The following is a 20,736-nucleotide window of genomic DNA, read 5'->3' on the forward strand; positions in this document are numbered from 1 at the left end:
ATGTACTCCAGCTGTATTCCGGTAGCACCTTTTTTTAAGCATCAGTTGCGGTGGACGTGATAATGAAAAAACTAGTAATCCGATACAGACCAATTTTATACCACTTATTAATTATAATAATAGCTTGGGCCTGGACGAATGATTTGTAAAAATTTTGATTTAAAAAAATGGCGAGAGTTTTAACAAAAAATTCATTTTTCGAGGTGCCAAATTTTCGGTTTTTTGTTACTAATCGCGTTTAAAGGATTCAAGTATTGGACGACCGCGCGCGCCGGGCGGTCGCTCGAAATACCCTCAGCTACGAATCTGATGCTCCGATCTTCATGAAATTTAGTAAAAATTTCATGAAAAAAATTCAGACATCGTACTTGAAGAATATCGAATAAATAAATTTTTCATTTTTCCACCCACCACAAGTGTAAATACGGCCTTAAGTCACACATGACCGAAAGCCCCCAGATTTTGTGCAATCCGTCGTCGCGACTAGGTGATCCGAGTATAAATAAGGTTTTGGAGTAATACTGCGCGATCTTTTTATAATGGAAAAACGTAACATATATCAAAAGACTCGACTGCCTGTATAAATTGTGTTTCTCACGATGATATATCTGATGCAAGTCTTTTAGAATTATGCTCCTTCGAGGCAAACTGTAAATCTGTAATCGCCCTGTAAAATGGGATTAATGGGTTCTGTGATTCGACCAGAGCATGGGGCGTAAGCATAACAATTTCACTTAAACCCATGGAAAGATGAAATCCTGTGCTCATACTTTAACTTTTTATTTTAAAGAATTTCTCTCATTACGACCTTCAGTTTTTCTCATTATAGCATTGAAATTTTTATGTTGTTCTTCAATACAGGATTTGGGTAAACTCCCCAAAAGCTTCTGCCCTCTCCCCTCTTGAATTTTTGCATAGATTTTTTTCTCGACGCGATGTGAAACTCCCAGTATAAGGATATTTGGGCATCGCAGTATATTCAGAGATATCGAAGTGTGAATATTCATCGCAGCACGTACGTCTATATTCGTTATATTTGAGTTAACGAATGGGAACAGCAGAAGGACTAGGCAAATAATCGATTTTCAGAATTCCATATCTCAGGAAATATAACGATGCGCCAAAGTACCTGGGACAGGGAATTAAATATTGTCGCGGAGAATTTTTATGCGAAACTTCATACAGCTCGAGACTATCGGCATTTTTTAAATTTATTCATCGCTTTATTACCAGATATTAGAGACTCTTGTCAGCAAAGGTTTTGTCCTGTCGCTGGGGTTTTAATAATGTACTTACGGCGAGAAATTTTTGGCTCGCTTCAACGACGCTTGTGTGCATATACTGACAGGTTTTGACGATTGATTTGAATACATCTCCGACTATCGTTGGATCTTCGATTTCCGATAAGAATTGCGTTGCTACGCTCTGCAACGTATCATGAGAATAATATTTTCAAACAATTTTTTCTTCGAGAATAAAAATCTCGTGCACTCATTCACTTTTGACGGGAAAAATATTGTCTGGCGAACCATGAAAACCTGAGAAAATAGTTCGATCTCATGAAAAAAATATATGAATACAATTACTTGAAGGGCAGTATCCGGCCATGGACTGAACCAATCGATCGTAGAGCAGTTCACCAGGGCAGGAAATTGTCTGATGCGAGCTCGAAACACCTCACCTATAGGACTGTACAACAAAACGAAGGGCGAATAAAAAAGAGCAGGCGTTCAGGTACCAATGAAGGTATGAAACGTGTCCAATAAAACGTTTGAATTCCTGGGCTGAATTTTTGATCAAAGAGTTTTGCATTTGCTCGTTTTACTTGTTTATCTCACAACGAAAAGAAAAACGAAATGTGTTGACCTCATGGTAATGACGGTGTGAAGATTATTGCGAACAAATTTCTGATAAACTGCAAATAAGTTGCTCCGATTGATTGCCAATCCAGCTTCTTGAAGGTGAGGCCTCATTTGTTGATATATTTTCTCAAGTTCGTCAATTTGATATATATTAGGCACATCTCCGCTGTTCAGAATGTTGTTTAAATCCTCGAGAAATGAGTCGTTTTTAATCTGAAATGAAAGAATAACAGAAGCGAGTAAAAAAGCATAAAGAAATGCAAAATAACGTGTTTTAAGGCTGTAAATATCCGACACTTGAACAAATTCTTCGAACGAATCAACTTTGCAGAAACAATATCAAATTCTCGATCGGGTACCCAGGAAAACTCGATTACCATGTACAATTAATCAATTGGCAATTATATACAAGCTCGTACTCATCACAAAATTTGCATACTTTGAAAATTGAAGAATTTTTTTTTTCTTTTCAATTTTGACGTTATTTTTCAAAAGTTTTGCAGTGGAACTAGCGTCTTGAGGTATCGTTTTTATATTGATTACCTGTGTGTCGGAGAACAAAAACACAATTTGCCGGTTTTGCAAGCCTGCTTGGAGCATAATATTTTTGACGTCTTCCCGCCAGTCATGATTGGAATAAGCTTTGCTGAGCTCTACTTGGAAGCAAATATATTCTTCTATGTGTGATGCGAGTTTAGTCAGACTTCGTCGTCCTGGAAACGTTTTCATGATCAAAATCGTGTAGTAAAAAACCATACGGTGTGTAAAGCAAAGCATCCCGAGGTATGCGTTTTTCGTAGTTTTTTTCTATCTCGACTTTTACCCTTTTACCTCTGAATATGAATTCTCAACGAAAATTTTGACCATGCTACATTATTGAAGGAATTTTTCATATTTTCCTTTGAACGATTTTGTTCGATTGTTGAATAATAAGTCGAAAATATGAACGAGCAACTGTTGCATGAACGAGCAACAGTTCTTGGGTCAACAGTGGCATATCTCGCTTTCAGAGAAAATACCAAACAGCTTGTTTTCAACAAATATTGATAAACATAAACTCGACGTAAAAATGGGACATGGAAAACCGTAGATACGAAATAGTAACAAATAAAAGTAAGAAGAAATGAAAAGAAAAAATGGAAAAACAAAAATTGGAGTCAGCAAAATCAATAGACAAGGTCGTTCACTATATTTTTATTCTACCCTCGTTGAGTAGTTCAGTAGTATAAATTACCAGATCCTCCCATCCCAAGTAGAAGAGCATTACCACGAGGTTGACGTAAAATTCGTGCGATTCGACAAACGTGACTCATCGCGTCCTCGAATAGAACTAATTTCATAGGTGCTGTTGTGGAGTTGTTATAATCTTCGAGATATTCGATTAAGACTTGTTCCAACTGCGTTTCAGGAAAAATAATAAATCATTATTGTTCGTTGATTCATTGGTATTTTAGATTTTGCTTGCTCATCGAGGAAGCTTTGTGACGATGAAAAATTTTTTTTTCCAGTTTTCAATGTCAATGTGCTCAAAATGTTCCAAAACATCGAAAAATCATATCTAGAAAAAATGTCCGGGTGTGTGTGTGTGTGTGTGTGTGTGTGTGCGTGCGTGCGTGCGTGCGTGCGTGCGTGCGTGCGTGCGTGCGTGCGTGCGTGCGTGCGTGCGTGCGTGCGTGCGTGCGTGCGTGCGTGCGTGCGTGCGTGCGTGCGTGCGTGCGTGCGTGCGTGCGTGCGTGCGTGCGTGCGTGCGTGCGTGCGTGCGTGCGTGCGTGCGTGTGTGTGTGTGTGTGTGTGTGTGTGTGTGTGTGTGTGTGTGTGTTATGGCACTGCAAAATTCAAACGCTTATAACTCGGAAACGGTTTGAGATACAGGGCTACCGTTTTACACAGATGTTAATCTATACAAGCTCTTCACTCTCTGATAATTTTGTCAGAATTTGTAAAAAATTACGAATCTGACGACGTTTTGAAATTTTCATAAAAAGGGTGTCGACGCTCTAACTTTCGAAAATTTAGAGATTTATTAATAATTTTTTTTTTATAAATAGACTATCATAATAGGAAGGTTGGTATTGAATTTGGGGAATATCGGTTGAGTGGTTCAAATTTTATGACATTTTGAATTTTACGAAAATATGAATTTTTCAAAAAATCGTCCAACCGCTTCAATTTTTGGAAATCTTGTAAGATATTATGTATAAGTCTGTACTTCCTCTATACTTTTCAGCAAAGTTGTCAGAATTATTTAATTTCAGTGTAAATAGAAAAACAATGAAAATTGAAAGTTGCAAACTGTTTTTTCTGATGGCTCGTCATTCAGTTGTTTTTTATGGATTTAAACAAAGAGATAAATTAAAGTTCGTAAAAGAAGGCAGAGAAAATAATGTATTTACATTATTTCCTTGTATACAAAAAAAATGCTGCAAATTGAAATTTGCAAATTGCTTCCTCAAGGTGATCAAGATGCACGGTGCTCAAGATGCACGATGCTCAAAGCTTCCTCTATGAGGAAGCCAAAATGATAAATATAGCACCTCATAGAGGAAACTTGAGCATCGTGCATCTTGAGCACCGTGCATCTTGTTTACATTTTTCGATGAAAGAAAGCCCGAAGGGGTTGATCATTATGCAGCAGTTTCGAAGTACGTCAGTACTTGTCCAATTTTGACTCGTCATGTTCAGAGTATGTTCAAGCATCTTTTTAAAGCTATGGACTACAATACTCCTATTTATTAAGGAGTAACAAATCGTTACATTTTCTGCATGCATTGTTAGGCACTCCTTATAGAGTCCATTCATTTGTATTCAAACGAAAATTCCTTGACTTTATTTTATTAGTCTTCATTTTATTGCTATTTCTTTATATGAGTTTCATGTTTTCAAAAAAATTCAAAATAGAAAAGTTCTTTTCTTCTTTGGATTAATGATTACTTCTAATGTTTTATTTATTTCAAAGTTTTCGAAAAAGGGCAAAGGAAATATTTCGCACTTTTGTGCGTGCAGCTATCTTCAAATTATTCCAAGAATTATTTGCAACAAAAGTTTGATGTTTCCCCAGTGATAAATAATAATAAACTGGAAATCTCTTTATTGGTAACCATGAACTGAAAATGTATCCATATTATTATGGACCTTACTGCATTTTACTATTTTCGGAATATAATGAGTATTATTCCGGTGAAACCCCGGAATTCCTCGAAACATTCTACAAATTTTTGTTTTTGTATCACGTATAGTAACATTCGAAAAAGCTCTTGTTCCAAGAATTAGTTTATATTCCAGTATCATGGTTATTCAGTTTCCGCGAATATTCCGTGTTGCATATATACAATTTCACATTTTCCCATATGAATGTACGTTAGTTAGGAATTAGCTCAGATTTTATTCACTGTTATAAAGTATGAAACAACGCTACGATATGTTTTCGGTATTCTCGTCATACTGTTATATCATCAACCCCATCCCTCATCAGTGTGGATGTTTTGTTCGAAAGAATATACTGAAATTTGTAAGCGGTACGTGAGAGAAAGATGTCAGAGAAAGAGTTTTCGATTATCAGACCTTTTGAAGATCATCAATACGCTCGTACTGCTCGCTCGTCCCGCAAAAACTGCCATAAAAAAAGGTTGCGGAGTCCAACTTTTTATCAGAAAATGGATTTCCAAATTTTTCGATTAAAATCTTTTGTAAGATTTCGTTGAACCATTTGCGATCGACGTCGTTTACGAGGCGGTCGTTAAATACTCTCAAATTTTCGTGGTACCAAAGAGAAAATAATTTGTCTGGTGACTGTGAGAGGACAAATTTAAATTTGACAATTTTGGCATCAATTAATTCGTAGCAAATAATCCACAATGTCCATTGTCGACGTACATCAATTTTTGTAGGATCAGCCATCAAGATACCCTGGAATACTTTGCTCAGGTCACGGAGATTGAATGTGTAGTGAGACTTGTCCGGCGTGGGAAGCAAATCACGACAAATGATAGAAAATATATCGAGGGTTGCATCTACCATTTTGTCAACAATGAGGCTGTCAAAGCTTGGAGTTCGCAATATCCATGAAACGAGAATAGTCCCGAAGATATTCTTCTGTGGATAAATGAAAAAAATGAGGCGTTGTGAGTAAAGCGAGTTTCAATATAGAATGGAAGCATTTGAGAAGAATATTTGTAAAATTGAAATGGGACAAAGATGCTGTAGAAGGAAGCAAAAAAAGGCCTCATAGAACATGCGATTTTGTAATTTGAGTCCTTTAAAAATGCGCAGAATTCTGAATATAATTTTTCGTCGAAAAAATCTGTGGTAAAAATGTTATGTTCGTGAAAGTCGGCACGAAGGAATGAGTTATCGAGGACGAGTATTTAAGGAGTTTCGGTACAGGCGATACAATGTTGCCATGCTAATCCATGCTAAAAAAATTAAAAAATTCAAAAAGTTCAGAATTTTATAAAATTTGGTGAACATATTCTTTAGTGCCAAATTTGACGACACAAATTTTTTAAGATTTTTCTTCTACACAGTTATAGAGTAATTGATCACTAAAGTTTACGTGTATAAGCATAGCGTTTCCATATATATAGGTATACATTCCGGGCATGAGAAATCTGCTTTAATGCGTAATTACTCGATAACTAAGTAGAAGAAAATTTTGAAAAAATTTGAGTTTTCGCACTTGATGTTGAAGAACATTATCACCAAATTTGATCAATTTCTTAATATTTTGACTTCTGTACCGAAACTCCTTAAGGGATTAAGGCCGGAAAGAGCTGAACAACAAGTTAACAATAAGTTTATTCAAGAAGTTACAAATTTGAGGTTCTATTGCCTCGAGATCAATCGTTACGAATTCTCCTTAAAACTAGCGATCGTTGGTTAATCAATAATTTTATAGATTCAGGGGTTTCCCCCCTCTCATGCGAATATAACCTCAATTTGGATATTGATATCGAGGGTCGGGAGCGTCGATATTTCGGGGGGGGGGGGGGGGGGGGGGCCAAAAGTTAGACCGACAAAATAGCGAAAAAATATATGCATATATAGATATAGAGAATGCCTTGTTCGCTATTTTGTCGTTCTAACTTTTGACCCCCACTCGATATTTCGCCATCGATGCATTCACTCTGAGAGCGCTCAATTTATATACTTTTTATTTGATGAGTGCGATATGTGGGCACAACAACTTTTTACAGGATTTGTCATTCTGAAAATTGTTGAAAGCGGACAAAACCAAGCTCAATTTGTAGCGGAAGTTTACCTTGCAAAGTCCATAAAGTATGTCTGATTTTAAATATTAACAAAAAAAGCGAGTTAATGTTTGCGTATTGTAATTTGTATAAAACACGCAAAACTGAACCCGAGAGCTGACAAAGAAAAGTTCATTTAAGCATGTTATGAGGTATGTTTTATTAATGAGCTGTATTGGAAATCGATACGATTCTCGATGTAGCGTCAAATCTGTATAAGGTTGTAATTCATCCTGGCGGCGATGTCCAACAGTAACTCTTTAAGGGCTCTATCCTAATTAGAATTTTCAAAGAATGGATTTTCTTTATTGCACTTTTCGAAAGTACGCATATTTAAAAGTATCATACTAAAATTTAATAAAGATCTAAGCAGTCCAAGTGTACTTTTGAGCAACGTTTACTCGGCTGTCTGAGGGCGGTACCGCGTATCAACCGATTACGTTTTCAATAGATCGTTACCAAAATTTTACCACATGTTCTTTATGATTATAACTATAGCGCATATCATATGAATTTTGAAATTTTAATTTGAACTTTTCGAGAGATTTTATCAATAGCGCACATCCATCTTTTTTTTTGGCCCTGTCTTCTCCCCCATTTTTCTATATGAAAACTGAATAAAATAAAATACAAAATTTATGTATATTGTATTTCTATGGTGTATTCTTTAGGCTTAACACTTTTTATATCCATATTTATAATTTATATATAACGGTCAAAAAAATTCATGAAAATAGTATTTTTTTTGTCCGTCTAATAGGGGCATAGACTCGTTAAATTCGGTCAATTTCCGTATCGATTACAAAAAAGCCCTTCGATATATCATGCTATCATTATCTCATGTGGACTTTCCTTCTTCATATTATTTATTACACACATGTTTATTCGGTCGTAATAAATAGGAATTTTTCTCGCTAAATAAAGTATACATTTAATGGGGCGTTATAAATGTTTCGTGCTAAAAAAAGTGTATTACGATAAAATTTAGCGGTACAAGTAATACGGTTGAATAAAAAGCGTTTACTCGTTTCTTTTATAGTGCTCTATATACGTTCATATACGAGTTACACTTATGAGCTACGAGTATAACGTAGCTCGAGTATCATTCCAGTGGGGGTCGTCGAAGCAAAATAACATCAATCTTAACGCTCTCGGCTTAAGGAGTCGTGAGCATAAACTTTCCTGTTATGTATTAAAACCTATGTATGCGTATACACTTTATATATAACTTCGCGTTCGAACTGACATTGGTTATCTTGTCACACATATCGATAAGGGACATGGACCGATGTGTATGTTAAGTAACTAGGTACTCGTGCTCGTCCTTTTTTCTTCGAAAGATGTGGAAGACGTACGGAAAGAATGTTCGTATGGTATATAGTCGCTGTTGGAATACGATGCGAAGAATCGAAGGGTGAGCAAAATGTCTAGTCGTCGAGGGTGAATAAAGGGAAAAAGTACTGTAGACACTCGTATCCCATGAAAGTTATGAGGCATAATTACCCGGAGGTAGAATATTGATGCGTTATTAATAAGAAAAGTGATCCCTGCATGTAAACTTTACGTCCATTTACGAACAGTCGTTACTATACTTGTGTGTCGAATGTTACAGTGGCGCGTGTGTGCCGAACAAATGGAAAATTCGGGATCCAAACTATGGGGCTGTGAATTACTGCGAGGAACAAAAAACTTGAAAATATATCGACTACCCAAAAGTTTCGGCCCCACGTGTTTCAGATATTTTTTTATTTTTGACAAGTGAGTTCCGTTTTCAGGCATTTTTTCTGTCAAACATTTTTTCATGGAACATCGTGCGAGCATGTTGAGATATTTCGATCGGATATTTTAACACTTTCAGTCACAGACGCCACTACAGTGGCGTCATTTTATTCTCGGTCTCATTGTTCCATTTTTTTTTACATGGAAGACTTAATATATGTTTCGGATGTTTTTTTTTTTTTTTATTTATCGAATCGCTTGACCGAAAGGCTTAAATAATTGGAAAACATTAAAAAATAGCAAAACTTTAGACATTCGGAGCAATGCTCTTTCGAGTTATCACCAAGGTCACTCATAAGAAAGGGGAACAAGTATATTAGGGTCACGTTTTTTTTATGTCGGAAGAATATTTGTCGTATAGGGGCGACCAGGGCAAAATGGGGTACTACAAAAATTGTGAAATTTTTTTTTTTTCATTCTTACAATTTTTGACAATTCTTCCAGTAAACTAAAAATGGAATTCTTTCAGAATGTTATCGAGACGAAAATATCAAAAAGGAAGAAAAGAAAGAAATTTTGAAAAAATATGAAAGAAGAGAAATTTTGAAAGAATTCCATTTTCTTCTCCCTTTGCCTGCTTCTAGACCAACAAATAGATGAAGCTTCTGAAACTTCCAGAAAGTACTATGTGTCCTTAGGATTGCCCCGTCCCCTTTATATGTGATCATGTAACCACCGTAAGAGCGGTCGTCTCTTTAATTGCCTTTGATAGGTGTGGACTCGATCCTATGGAATAAAACCCGAGTCGGAGCTCAGACGATTACGCAACATAAGCGAAAGAAAAACGGGAAAGAGGAAACGACGGGGAATATATCGTCAAGAATTTCTATATATAGGGGAGACCGGGGCAAAACGGGATACCCGAAAAATGAGAGAAATTTTTTTGTCTTTTTTTTTCAATTTTTATACTAGTCCGAAAAGAACATGAAACGTATTTTTTCCGAAATATCTTGTTTTTTTTTGGATTTCGATTTTTTTTTTCAAAAAAGTTCTTTTTTTTTTACATCACTTCCAAAGTAAAAACGTTTTTGCACAGATATACAAAAAGTATTGGTAAATCTGCGATTACTGCGTCACAGATTACTGTCTACGACAGTAATCGCAGATATATGTTTGCGGACCATCACCCGTGGTTACACCTGCACATTAATCATGTGCCCACTCCGCACAATTTTGTCACTTAATCCATGATTCAGTGGACAAAGAATACAAATTTTTACAAAATAAACATTGGCAATCTTCGTTATTATTCATATCATTAATTTTGAATTGAATTACAGAGGGTGGGTGCGTTCGACGTACGTTAGAGCGTTGTAAACGCTGAGAGCGCTCACAGCGTGCGCTCGACTTACGTTTGAGCGCTGTAAGCGCCGAGATCGCTTTCAACGCTTACAGCGGTAAATCGGAAGCACTCGGTTACGGGTGCAAAATGCACCCGAGGTGCATTGAATTAAAATCATAGTAAAAAAAAATTTCATGAGTTTTTGAGGGGTACTTCGTTTTGCCTTGGTATTTTTTTTTTTAAATTGAACAGAATTCCAGTACATTTCTTAGTTTTTGGGAGTAAAAAATAGACAGAGCTTCCCAAATTTCTGAAAAGTTCAATATTTCCTTAGGTATCCCGTTTTGCCCCGGTCTCCCTTATATACGATGGAACTTTTCAGGTTTGGACTAAGAAGTTGTTTGTCACGCGACGTCTTAGGCAATTATCATAATTCTTTGAGATCAATTACGAGAAATACATTCTGGCGATCATAAAACGAAATACAAAGGACTTAGGGGCGTTACACTACGAAAACTACGAAACATAAACTCAATTGATTTATACTCACTTTCGCGTCGTTCTCCATATCCGGAAATGAAACGAAATGAAAATGTCGCAAAAGCCTGGCTGTGACAGGATTCCTTCCGCCACCGGGTGGGCCCAAGGCACACACGAAATTCACATCTTCGATATTTCTGTACGAACCGATTTCTTTGCGGTCATACCATCCTTTCATAACGGGTCAAACAGTTATTGATATTGGAAAATTTTATTCAACTTTATTCGAGTAGATATTCCATGCGTAAACTGTGCATAAGCAATGTTTGCGGCACGGATCGAGCCTTGCACTTGTTTCGTATGAGTTTCAATAAAAAATCCTCTATTTTTAGCTGAACTCGATCCAATAGTTTCGAATTGAGAGGAAATATTCCATTTGCTTCACCATCACGGTTATACATTTTTTCCAAACAGTTTGATCGATTTGGACGAAGAAAGCTCCACTCGTGTGAAAAAATTGTAATAACGGCCTCTGCATTCGTCGATTAAACGGTATGGAAAAATTTTATTTTCGAAATGTTCACTCGAGGCGACTCGATCGTTGTCGTTCATCCTCTCGAGAATTTTTATTTTCTTCGATCCGGCCCAACAAATAAAGCTACACTTACAGTTGGCGATCTCCTTTCATCAAAACTTACCTCCGAAGTCCATGAATTGACGGATCAATTCGATCGGTGGTTGAGCTCCGTAAATCTCAAGAGCTGGCATATTGAAATCGTCGACGAAGAATACTTGCTTCTTGAGAACCGGTGGTCCGTAAAACCCTTTGCGTCTCTTGTCAAGTTTCGAATCGATCAAGTCCTAAGTCGAGAGTGTTGTTTGAAACGCATTGGTGATCGATTCGACGAGATTTAATTCAAAAAATAAAAGAAAACAATGAAATTGGACTTGTGAGATTTGAAAATCATGGAGACTATCAACTCAAATAATAATAATCTAAATATTCGCCGCTCCAAATCTCCCCTCCAAAGTACAAATCCCCACTTTCGGTGGATGTACGAAATATTTCTCGCCGACAATTCTTCGCCGGTAATTTGTGATCACTCGTGCCGGGACCGTCAACCGGTTACTTCACTTATAATCACGGAATCAAATCCCGGACTGGCCATCCTCGATTTTGGAATATAATTGTATCGTGTCATTATTGATTTTGATCATCGGAAGGAAATCGGGGTCCCGGGACGACAAAGCGAATTTACACCTCCTTACCAGATAAGTTCATTTATTTGTTCAAATGTATCTCACGATTTCATCCCGCTCGTCGATGGGAGAGTAATTACTATGTTAACATTCATGTACTTGATTAAGATTATATCAAATGTGAAATTATATTCTCCATCCTGATTTAGATACGTTTTGTTCAATAAAATAATCCTCACCGATTTCAAACTTAAAATATAAAAAATTTGCTTATAGACTCGACGCTGACCTGCGTTTGGTTTGCAGTAGTTCTAGCCGAGAACGTGATGAAATCGCAAATAAATTTTTTCGTCATATTCCGCGAAAGTTTTGTCGTGATCGTGAGCGTTTTCCCGCTTCCGGTCGGACCAACACACAGAACGTTGCTCTCGTTAAGAAGTAAACTACCAATCAATTCGGAGTTTCTAACATTATCCATCGTTGGTACTTCGATGTCTGGAAATTAAAATTCTTTTTAAATGCAAATTTTTCATCGAAATTTGCCCGATTTCAAATTATCAAAATATTTTATTTACGTTGGTGAAAGTTTAGAGACAAAACTAATTTGAGCGAGCAACGGCATTCTCAGCCCTATAACTCCTTGAAATTATATTTTTTCGAATGAGTTTTGTAAATAATGCGAAAAATCATTGATGACCATAGTATCGAGCATATCGCGCGATTAACCGAACCTGCGAATTTTGTTTCCGGTGTTATTTTGACGCTCGGAATATCCACATGCCATTTGCGCCAACTAGGTTCCAGCGGTTCATTACCTTCAATCGTATCGGTGAACCCACCGTCGTGAAGCCTGGAGATAAGTCGGTCATCCACGCGATCAGTAAATTATTTCGCGAGAGTCATGAAACAATAAAATACACTCTGAACAAGACCTGTAATCATAAACCAAGCCTTCTTGAGGAAATGGCATTGGATGCTCGGTCAGTTTATTTTTATTTCGCAACCATTCGTCGAATACTCGACGTCCGGCGTAGTCGCAGCTTCCGCCAAGGCTCCAGACGACTGCAAACGATGTCCACGGTGCCAATAAATCGGCTAGAACGACATCCGACAAGATTTACCATGTAGAAAATCAATCAAAATTGTTTATTTATCGTAAAAGTGACAAATGAACCGGACAAATATGTGATGCGCGATAAACTTCTCATTTACTAATGAGAGTACTTCGAGAACAAACTTTTGCAATGTCCTAAAGTTTTCCATTAGTTTTACATGGAAAGTATCGATTCCTAACGCCCACATTTTTTCCAGATAATCAAACGGATGCAAAGGGTGTAGACGACCCCATTGAATTTCGAACCATTCCTAATCCGGATATATTACGAGTTAAGGGAACGTTTATCACTCTAAAAATATCTTGAATAACGGGAAACAACTTTTTCGTTTTGATTCCAAAGAGTATTAAATATTTACAAATAAAAACATGAATTATTCATTCGCCATAAATGAGTCGAATCTCAAAATAATGTAATCCCGTTGATTATTCATATTCCTGGTTCGTATTTGAATGATATCCCCAAACATATGCTCATTCAAATGTAAAATATCAGATGTCAAATATTTATCGAAAAATCATGTCCACTCGATTTGAACTGCAATATTGAAACATTCAATATTTACCGGAAATGCACTTTTCATATCGTCTAGTCACATGAGAGTACACGTCGACCCACTGATACTTTGATGGTTAAATAAATAATGCTAGAATTCAGATACGTTATTGATTTACTTAGCACCCTTACGAATGAGTCGTTGGAAGGCGAAACTCGGTGGTGCTTTTCCATCTCTGCCAGACATCGGTAGGATTCGAAAATTCATTAAATTTATGTAGGCTTTCACCATTGAAACGTCAACTGTAGAGACAATTTCGCGCAAATTCTTGCGTAATAAATTTATCCCGTCAGGAATCAATTGGTAAGTCAGACTTCCGATTGTTTCTGCATACTCTCGCATACTCTGTAGAAAAAGATTGATGGGTCAATGGCGTACGAAATCGAAGGGAATGGGGAAGGAGTGTGAGGTGAACGAAGAAATAAAATCGCATCTGAAAAATAATCTCGTCTAATTCGATTATCATTTACGTTGAATATGCGAATGTGCACAACTCCGAATGATGAGTTTCTGTACAGAGAGAAAATTCCAGTAAAAACTATTCTGGTGTTATAGCAGTAGGGCTCTATATTGTAATATTTATTAATTCCTATGAACATACATAGTAATTTCTGGTGAAGGGAGAACTCGATGAACATTGATGTGTGATGCCAAAATAAATATATCGGTACACATGTGTACCGATATATTTGTACATGCGCGAATGAAATTCTGCTGTGCACCACAGTAAATTTCTAAACATTTTGGCGGATCATCGATGCTTGTGCTCGAGCTCCTCAAATTTGACTATGTTTAACTGTAAATTTCGTTTGTGAAAACAGTACTAACCAAAGCTTCAATAATTCTGGTTTACAGTTCATCACCGAGTCAACATAAATTTTACAATGTTTCCTTGGCGAACTACGTAGGAAAAAATAGCACAGTTTAAACATTTGTCAAAGTAAAATACGCAATTAAAAAGTTTTTATTTGGAATTGACTTGAACATTACACTATTTTGGTAAAAACCTCCAAAATGGGTAACAGCATGGTGTCACAGTAATTTTTACAATTTCTTTCTCTCCGTGTAAATATTGAAGCGCGAAAACAAAAATCTGCTTGTGTACCATAGTAAATTTTCAAACATTTTGGCAGATCGGCGATCCTTGTATTGGAGCTTTTGGAATTTTACTATGCTCAACTGTAAAATAAGCAATTCAGAAATTTGAATTTGGAATCGACACGAAAATTACAATGGTTTTGGTAAAAGCCTCCAAAATGAGCGATATGGAACCCTAACGCTATAGCGACATCGTAATTTTTACTATTTTTTTCTGTCCGTGTGGATACGTCAAACGTCAGTGATACTTTACCTCTGGTATGCTGTCAAGCCAACAATTGATCAAAGGTTGAAGGCCAAGTCCTTCCGGTTCCAGATACACCATGCCGCATCTGGAAGATTGAAAATGTGAAAAAAACTACCTGTGCCTACGAACCTCTGAAAATTTATTTTGTCTTTGCTTATCCATGACGAGTATGTTTGGATTTCTGGCTCTTGGTGTTTTTTTTCACCAGTCGTTTATCACGATTGATAGCTTCGAGGCTGATTCATTGACACTATTATTTTGACAGATCGAGGAAACGTGCTAAGAGGGCCAGACTGCCCCTCGGCAGGAAAAGATACGTCGAGCGGTCGACGTTCATGAAAATTCACGAGATACGCTTATTATTGCTGCTACATTCTTCATCTGGAATCGCGTGATAACAGAGTCAGATTTGTCATCAAGTTATACTGTTTACCTAGAAACGGTCGCAGGTGATGCAACTCTAAGATCAGCGACTTCGAACATCATTGTTTGCGTTGGCAAAAGCTTCATTATTTCACCGGAAGTAAGACAAAGTTTTTTGTTGTCGTCAAGAACCGTGTTCATGTTTTCGATCCAGACAGCATCAACCGGACCATCGAAAATGTACCAACGCTTGTCGTTGTCGGTTGCGGCTGTACCTGCTCGTATGAGCGTTGATAGGATTCCATCGGTCCTACAAATAAAGCAATGGCTCTTGTTTTGTTTTGCCGGTACAATGCATTGGTTTTTGATTCAGTGCAGCGTAATAGAGTGAATCAACTGTAAAATGTTTGTAACAGTAAATCAATCAACGGTACTGTAAAACGGATGTAATTAATATGCCTGACCATTCGTGGGTATCCAAGTCGTATTCGCCATAGAGTTGTCCCATTGTTATTGATTTTGGATTGAGTACAAATGTGTGTACCTCGGTGAATGGCTTTCCGTTCGGTTGCGCCTGGCCTTGCAGTTTTGTGCATGCATTTTTCAATATTTCGTAGCACTGAAACATTGAAAGCAGAAAATGCTTCTAATGGAAAACGTTGATGTTGTTGACACATGTTTGAATTTTGGCAATAGGGGAGATCGGGTAGGGTTGTGCCACGTTAGGTTGTGACAGTTGTCATATTAGTTTTTGATAGTGAAAATTAAGTATTTTTGTTCGATTTCTTTTGATAATTACTGACACAAATATATCGATAAATAAATGAGTGTTTTTCCTTGAAATGAGTCAAACATTAGTAGTTAAATAGCAGTGCTTACTTTATTGATAGATTTTGTTTTTTATTGACATGGCGTTTGTTCGTTTGCAAAAAAGTGCATTGGGTACGGTTGTGACATTTTTCTTGGATACGATTGTGACGTAAGCTGTCAAAGACCCAGATCGCTAATTTTGTAACATATGTAACAGGAAGGTAAATTTTTTGCATCTAAAAAAGCTATAATCGAATGAAAATAAGAATCCATGATGTTTTTGGGCGTACCGAAACCAAATTCAAGCCTCAAATTGCGAATTTCTAGTTAAAACGTTCTCAGATTTTATTTCTGTTGTTACAAAGTTCTAATTGGTTTCTAAAAACGTTTTACTACGTTATGTTGTATTACGTTACATATCGCTTGCAAATAAAGTGATTTCAAACCATATTCGAGTATTTTTTTAACGTGTCACAACCGTCCTTGAGATGGGGTCAGTTGTGACCATTTTTCTTTTTTTTTAAATCGCTCATATGAGCTAACCATCGTATTTATGGAAATAATTGTAATTTGTATAAGTATACCAATGTACACATTACATTAATTTCGTTAAGCTTACTAGCATATTGCCAGAACTATGGGCAATCAAAAAATGAAAATCGTCATAACCGTACCCGGTCTCCCTTACTCTTACGATATTTCGATCAATTTCACCACCATAATCGTGAGAAAATACTTTTTTTCTCAAAATAAGCGAATAACGAACAATGATTTTCTGAAATTTGGCAATCCTATGAAATTCGACATCGCATTCATCTGGAAGCCCTAAACATTTATAATGCTCGAATGACTGGAGAAGCCCCTGAACCAATATATGAATCGACGTTATGGAAGAGCTCGTAGAGTTGGCTCGTTTCGTTTATCAGAATCAAAAAAATATTGGAACATCACATTGACATTTATGAAAAAGTGTCACAATTATTATTTTGACCCACCCTAGAGTACACATGACACCGTAACTGCACTTTTCCCAGTGGCCATCTCGACTCTTGATAAACAGTCTGAAGCTACTACATGGAATAAATTAATAGGGAATTAAGATGAATAATTATAAAAGGTGGTCTCAAACGAAGTTCAACTGTTCTCTTTTGTGAAAAAGTTTCAAATCCTGCGGATTGGTCGTCAGGTTCTTTAGGAATAAACAATGCTATTGATATTTGAATAATAAATTCCATTTCAATGACAAGACAGTGTTCTTTGGTTTTTGTTAAATCATGAATGTAATTTGTAGTTTCACTGTTTCATCATTTTCTCTGAAAAAAATGAATTTTCATACCAAGAGTATAACAAAAATAATGTTTACACGGTTTCGAAGTTATCATAATATGGTTATACGAAAATTATAAATTTTCAAATAAAAATTTTCATATAAATTATCGAAATTCATTGATAGAAAATAGAATAGTTATGGAATAGAACTTTTCGAGGAAGATTGATCGCTGAAATATTAAAAGGTACATATCTGAACTGTCAGGCGGTATAAAAATGTAAGTTAGTGTATTTAGGATGGGAAAAAGAACTCGTGCTCGAGGCGAACTAAATTTGAAAGTGGAAGAGCTGCTGTTCAGGGCTTCGGAACGTCGATACTTTGCACAGGAAAATGTTTTCCTCATCAATGTCATGGGATCGATCTATTTGAAAATTTCGAAATCGCCACAGCACGTAAAATCACTCGATTCAGTTCGAAGGTTATTGACAATAACGGAGGCAGTTTTTCGAAAAACTTAAAATGCCTTGTATATTAAGATTTTTCTGGTATAATTCAAGTAGATTAAATCAGCTTTATGTCAGACAGATTATTTTCAAGCACCTTGTAATTCATGGTAGATTCTCAACGACGGTGTACAGTGATCGATCGGGTAAGATTTCTACACGGATGACATAATCCTATTCAAAAGAGAGTATAAATACCGTTTTTTATATTATTCATTTTCGATTTTCATAACTTTTCATTTTATCAGTGATGAGTTAAAATTTTTCGTTTTTGTTTTGTGAGCCTCCAATATATTGTTATTGACCTATTAGGGTAGTTGTTGAAGTCAATTTTTTCCCCTACTTGAAGAAATTTCTTCAGTGCTTTTCATTCACGTTTACAAATTTAGTAGCATCGTTTTACTCAAGATTGGGAGAAACCGAAAAATCAATTTTCAAGCAGTTCTTTACAGCTTTTTCACAACAATGATTCGAGAGTATGACTAACATCGTGCGTGCCACATGAAATTCGACAGTCCCGTAAAAAAAAATCGTGTTATTCCAAAATAAGAATTAAATCATCGCGGGCACTCAATGGACTGACAATATCATCCAGAAATAGCTCGAACGAAATAAATATTGCCAAAGACTTTGGATATCATGAGCAATATATTCGGTGGATGAAAAGCTACTGTTTCTTTGCGCTAGCACGTGTTTCTGTGCACAGAACTGTTTGAGTGAGATATCAGATATTATCGTTGGAGGCGAAATCCGGCGCGGCGAGGCAGCGACACATTTACGCATCGATGTTGAGAGCTGCTCTGATGTTATTCTCAGTAATCGTTTTGCACATATGAAGAAAGCTTCTATTCGTAAAAGTGACTGAGAAAATATGTTTCACACTACTCTATATTCATTCATAATATCCACGTTGAAAATGTTGAAAAAGAATATCAAAGGATATCAGAATGAGCGAAAGGCACTAATTTTCAAATTAGCTGTTCATTTTTATCTTATGTCTTAATTACAATGATTGAGGTACCATACGACGGACGAAAATCCTTTTAAAACTTGGTCGTTGAAAACGGATTTACACGTAGTCAAACTAGCTTTTCGCTTTATACAACTCAAGATACAGTTTGTCGAGTTTCTCTAGCGCCTGAGGTTATTTTCCTGAAATATTTGATAGATAAAGTGAAGTTAATTGACGAATAGATCGGAGATTATCGTGTTTATTACAGTTTTCCGACCGAGAGTATGAAATAAATAGTGAGCACATCCCATTCGCAGTAGCAATTTTTTTTTCATTTGATTCATTACTTGACGATGATGTATTTCATGGCAAAAAGGTTGGCCGACATTTCGGGTTGTTATTCACGAAATCACCATAGACTCTTCCTGTAATTTTTTTCTTTTTCTGCTTTGTTATTGAGCATGAGGAGGGAGTCACGATGAATGAGCCAACTCCTGGATAGCACAATTTTCTTATAACGCCCTGCAACTACGAGTGTTCCATCAATACGATGAAAAACAGAGTAACAATAAATGTATAATTTTTAGTATAATTGAGCGGGTAATTGTGTTTACTTGAATGGAATAATCAAAGAAATTGTAATTGGTTCAATAGGCTGGCTTGGCCGACACGTGCACAAACTTGCAACAGTTTTATCAGGTTTGTTAACCATGTCAGCAGGTGGATATGACTCGAAAATTAATCTCATTCAAAAACCCCATTGTTGCTTAAGAGCAAAGTAACGATATAATCGAGAAAAAGAGATTTTTCGGTGGTCTCCGAAAGGGTGGTTTCAGGGCGCATGCGGACAAAACGTTTTGGCCGGGAGGTCTTGAATGCCGGGTATCACGTTGCCAGTCTATTCCGCGCTTCTTCTCATAGCACAACGCTAAGTAACGCTTACTCTGAAGAGGACATCTCAGTTTTAAAGAGTTACAGAAGACGTTGGAAAATTTAAACAAAAATGTAGTGAAAATCGCTTTGCTGCTACGTAGTTATTAAACTTTCAATCATCGACGACCGATTGAATTTGAAGCAAGTGGGTTCCGCATAATTGTGATGTCGTAGAGCGAACTTTAACCGTAATTGTGCCCTAAAAGTCGATCTATAAAACAATTCAAAAGTAAAAATATGCTTGTGATTATTTGTGTGTGCAAAAAATATCCTCATCCCGTATGGTTTATCTAAATAACTGATAATTCCGTGGTCGTAGAAACTGGAGTTAGTTATTGGAATAAAAGTTTGCATCGTGTGACAATGGAAAAAGGAGCTTGAAATCCTTGCATAAAAATAAACTTTTTCTGTGCAAATTTCCGAGTGGAAATTTTGGTGTAATCCGATTGTAAAGAGTTGAGAAGATATTTATTCGATTCCCGTGTCCGTTGCGAGTAACAGGTGGCCGCGTAGTTATTTTCATCAGTCGTGTAAAATTGTCTATTTAGAAGGTCACCGGTTGGCCTCATGGTGAGGGACCTAAGTGGAGTGCTACGAAAACCATAACAATATTTTTTATGTCGAAAACGACAGCAAAAATGTAACTGTGATGTTTTAGTGCTTACGAACAAATATTGGTTTCATTTAATCGGAAGTGGAAAAAAAAAAATTGTGTCACATCGACAAAGTTTTTCTTCAAGGAAGATTTCCATGGTTTTTCTCACGTGTGGAAATGTATTTATCGTTGATAATGAAAACTGATGTCCATTTTCGAACTCAAGTATTAAAATCGACGATAACCGCGCGGTTGATTTAATTCAGCGAAAAAATGTTAACGTCAACATAAAATTCCGTTTTACTCGTCATCGCAATCTGCGAGTTTCGATATTTCTACGATCAGTCGCTTGACGTTAAGCACGCTCTTTTGCGGGGATTCTTGCTTTCTTCGAGGGTGGCGTCATCGTCTGTATTAAAACGAGAGTATAGAAAACGATCGTGAT

At 36.6% G+C, this 20,736-nt stretch overlaps 1 protein-coding gene across 1 annotated transcript in view; it reads right to left on the minus strand.

The window, feature by feature from the left end:
• The window catches only part of LOC122407198 (dynein axonemal heavy chain 1-like), a 72,284-nt gene that overhangs the window by 19,410 nt on the left and 32,138 nt on the right, over positions 1-20,736 (minus strand). Inside the window, exons 17-32 of the mRNA XM_043413245.1 lie at positions 15,693-15,847; positions 15,299-15,538; positions 14,872-14,950; positions 13,652-13,865; positions 12,782-12,944; positions 12,581-12,699; positions 12,139-12,344; positions 11,348-11,510; positions 10,720-10,880; positions 5,732-5,954; positions 5,424-5,644; positions 3,097-3,259; positions 2,406-2,575; positions 1,867-2,075; positions 1,587-1,689; positions 1,297-1,425 (exon numbers count right to left, since the gene is read on the minus strand). Coding sequence (XP_043269180.1) covers positions 1,297-1,425; positions 1,587-1,689; positions 1,867-2,075; positions 2,406-2,575; positions 3,097-3,259; positions 5,424-5,644; positions 5,732-5,954; positions 10,720-10,880; positions 11,348-11,510; positions 12,139-12,344; positions 12,581-12,699; positions 12,782-12,944; positions 13,652-13,865; positions 14,872-14,950; positions 15,299-15,538; positions 15,693-15,847 — 2,718 coding nt within the window. The remainder of the gene's footprint in view (positions 1-1,296; positions 1,426-1,586; positions 1,690-1,866; positions 2,076-2,405; positions 2,576-3,096; positions 3,260-5,423; positions 5,645-5,731; positions 5,955-10,719; positions 10,881-11,347; positions 11,511-12,138; positions 12,345-12,580; positions 12,700-12,781; positions 12,945-13,651; positions 13,866-14,871; positions 14,951-15,298; positions 15,539-15,692; positions 15,848-20,736) is intronic.

This window comes from Venturia canescens, chromosome 2 (genome assembly GCF_019457755.1).
Source record: "Venturia canescens isolate UGA chromosome 2, ASM1945775v1, whole genome shotgun sequence".
Taxonomy (NCBI): domain Eukaryota; kingdom Metazoa; phylum Arthropoda; class Insecta; order Hymenoptera; family Ichneumonidae; genus Venturia; species Venturia canescens.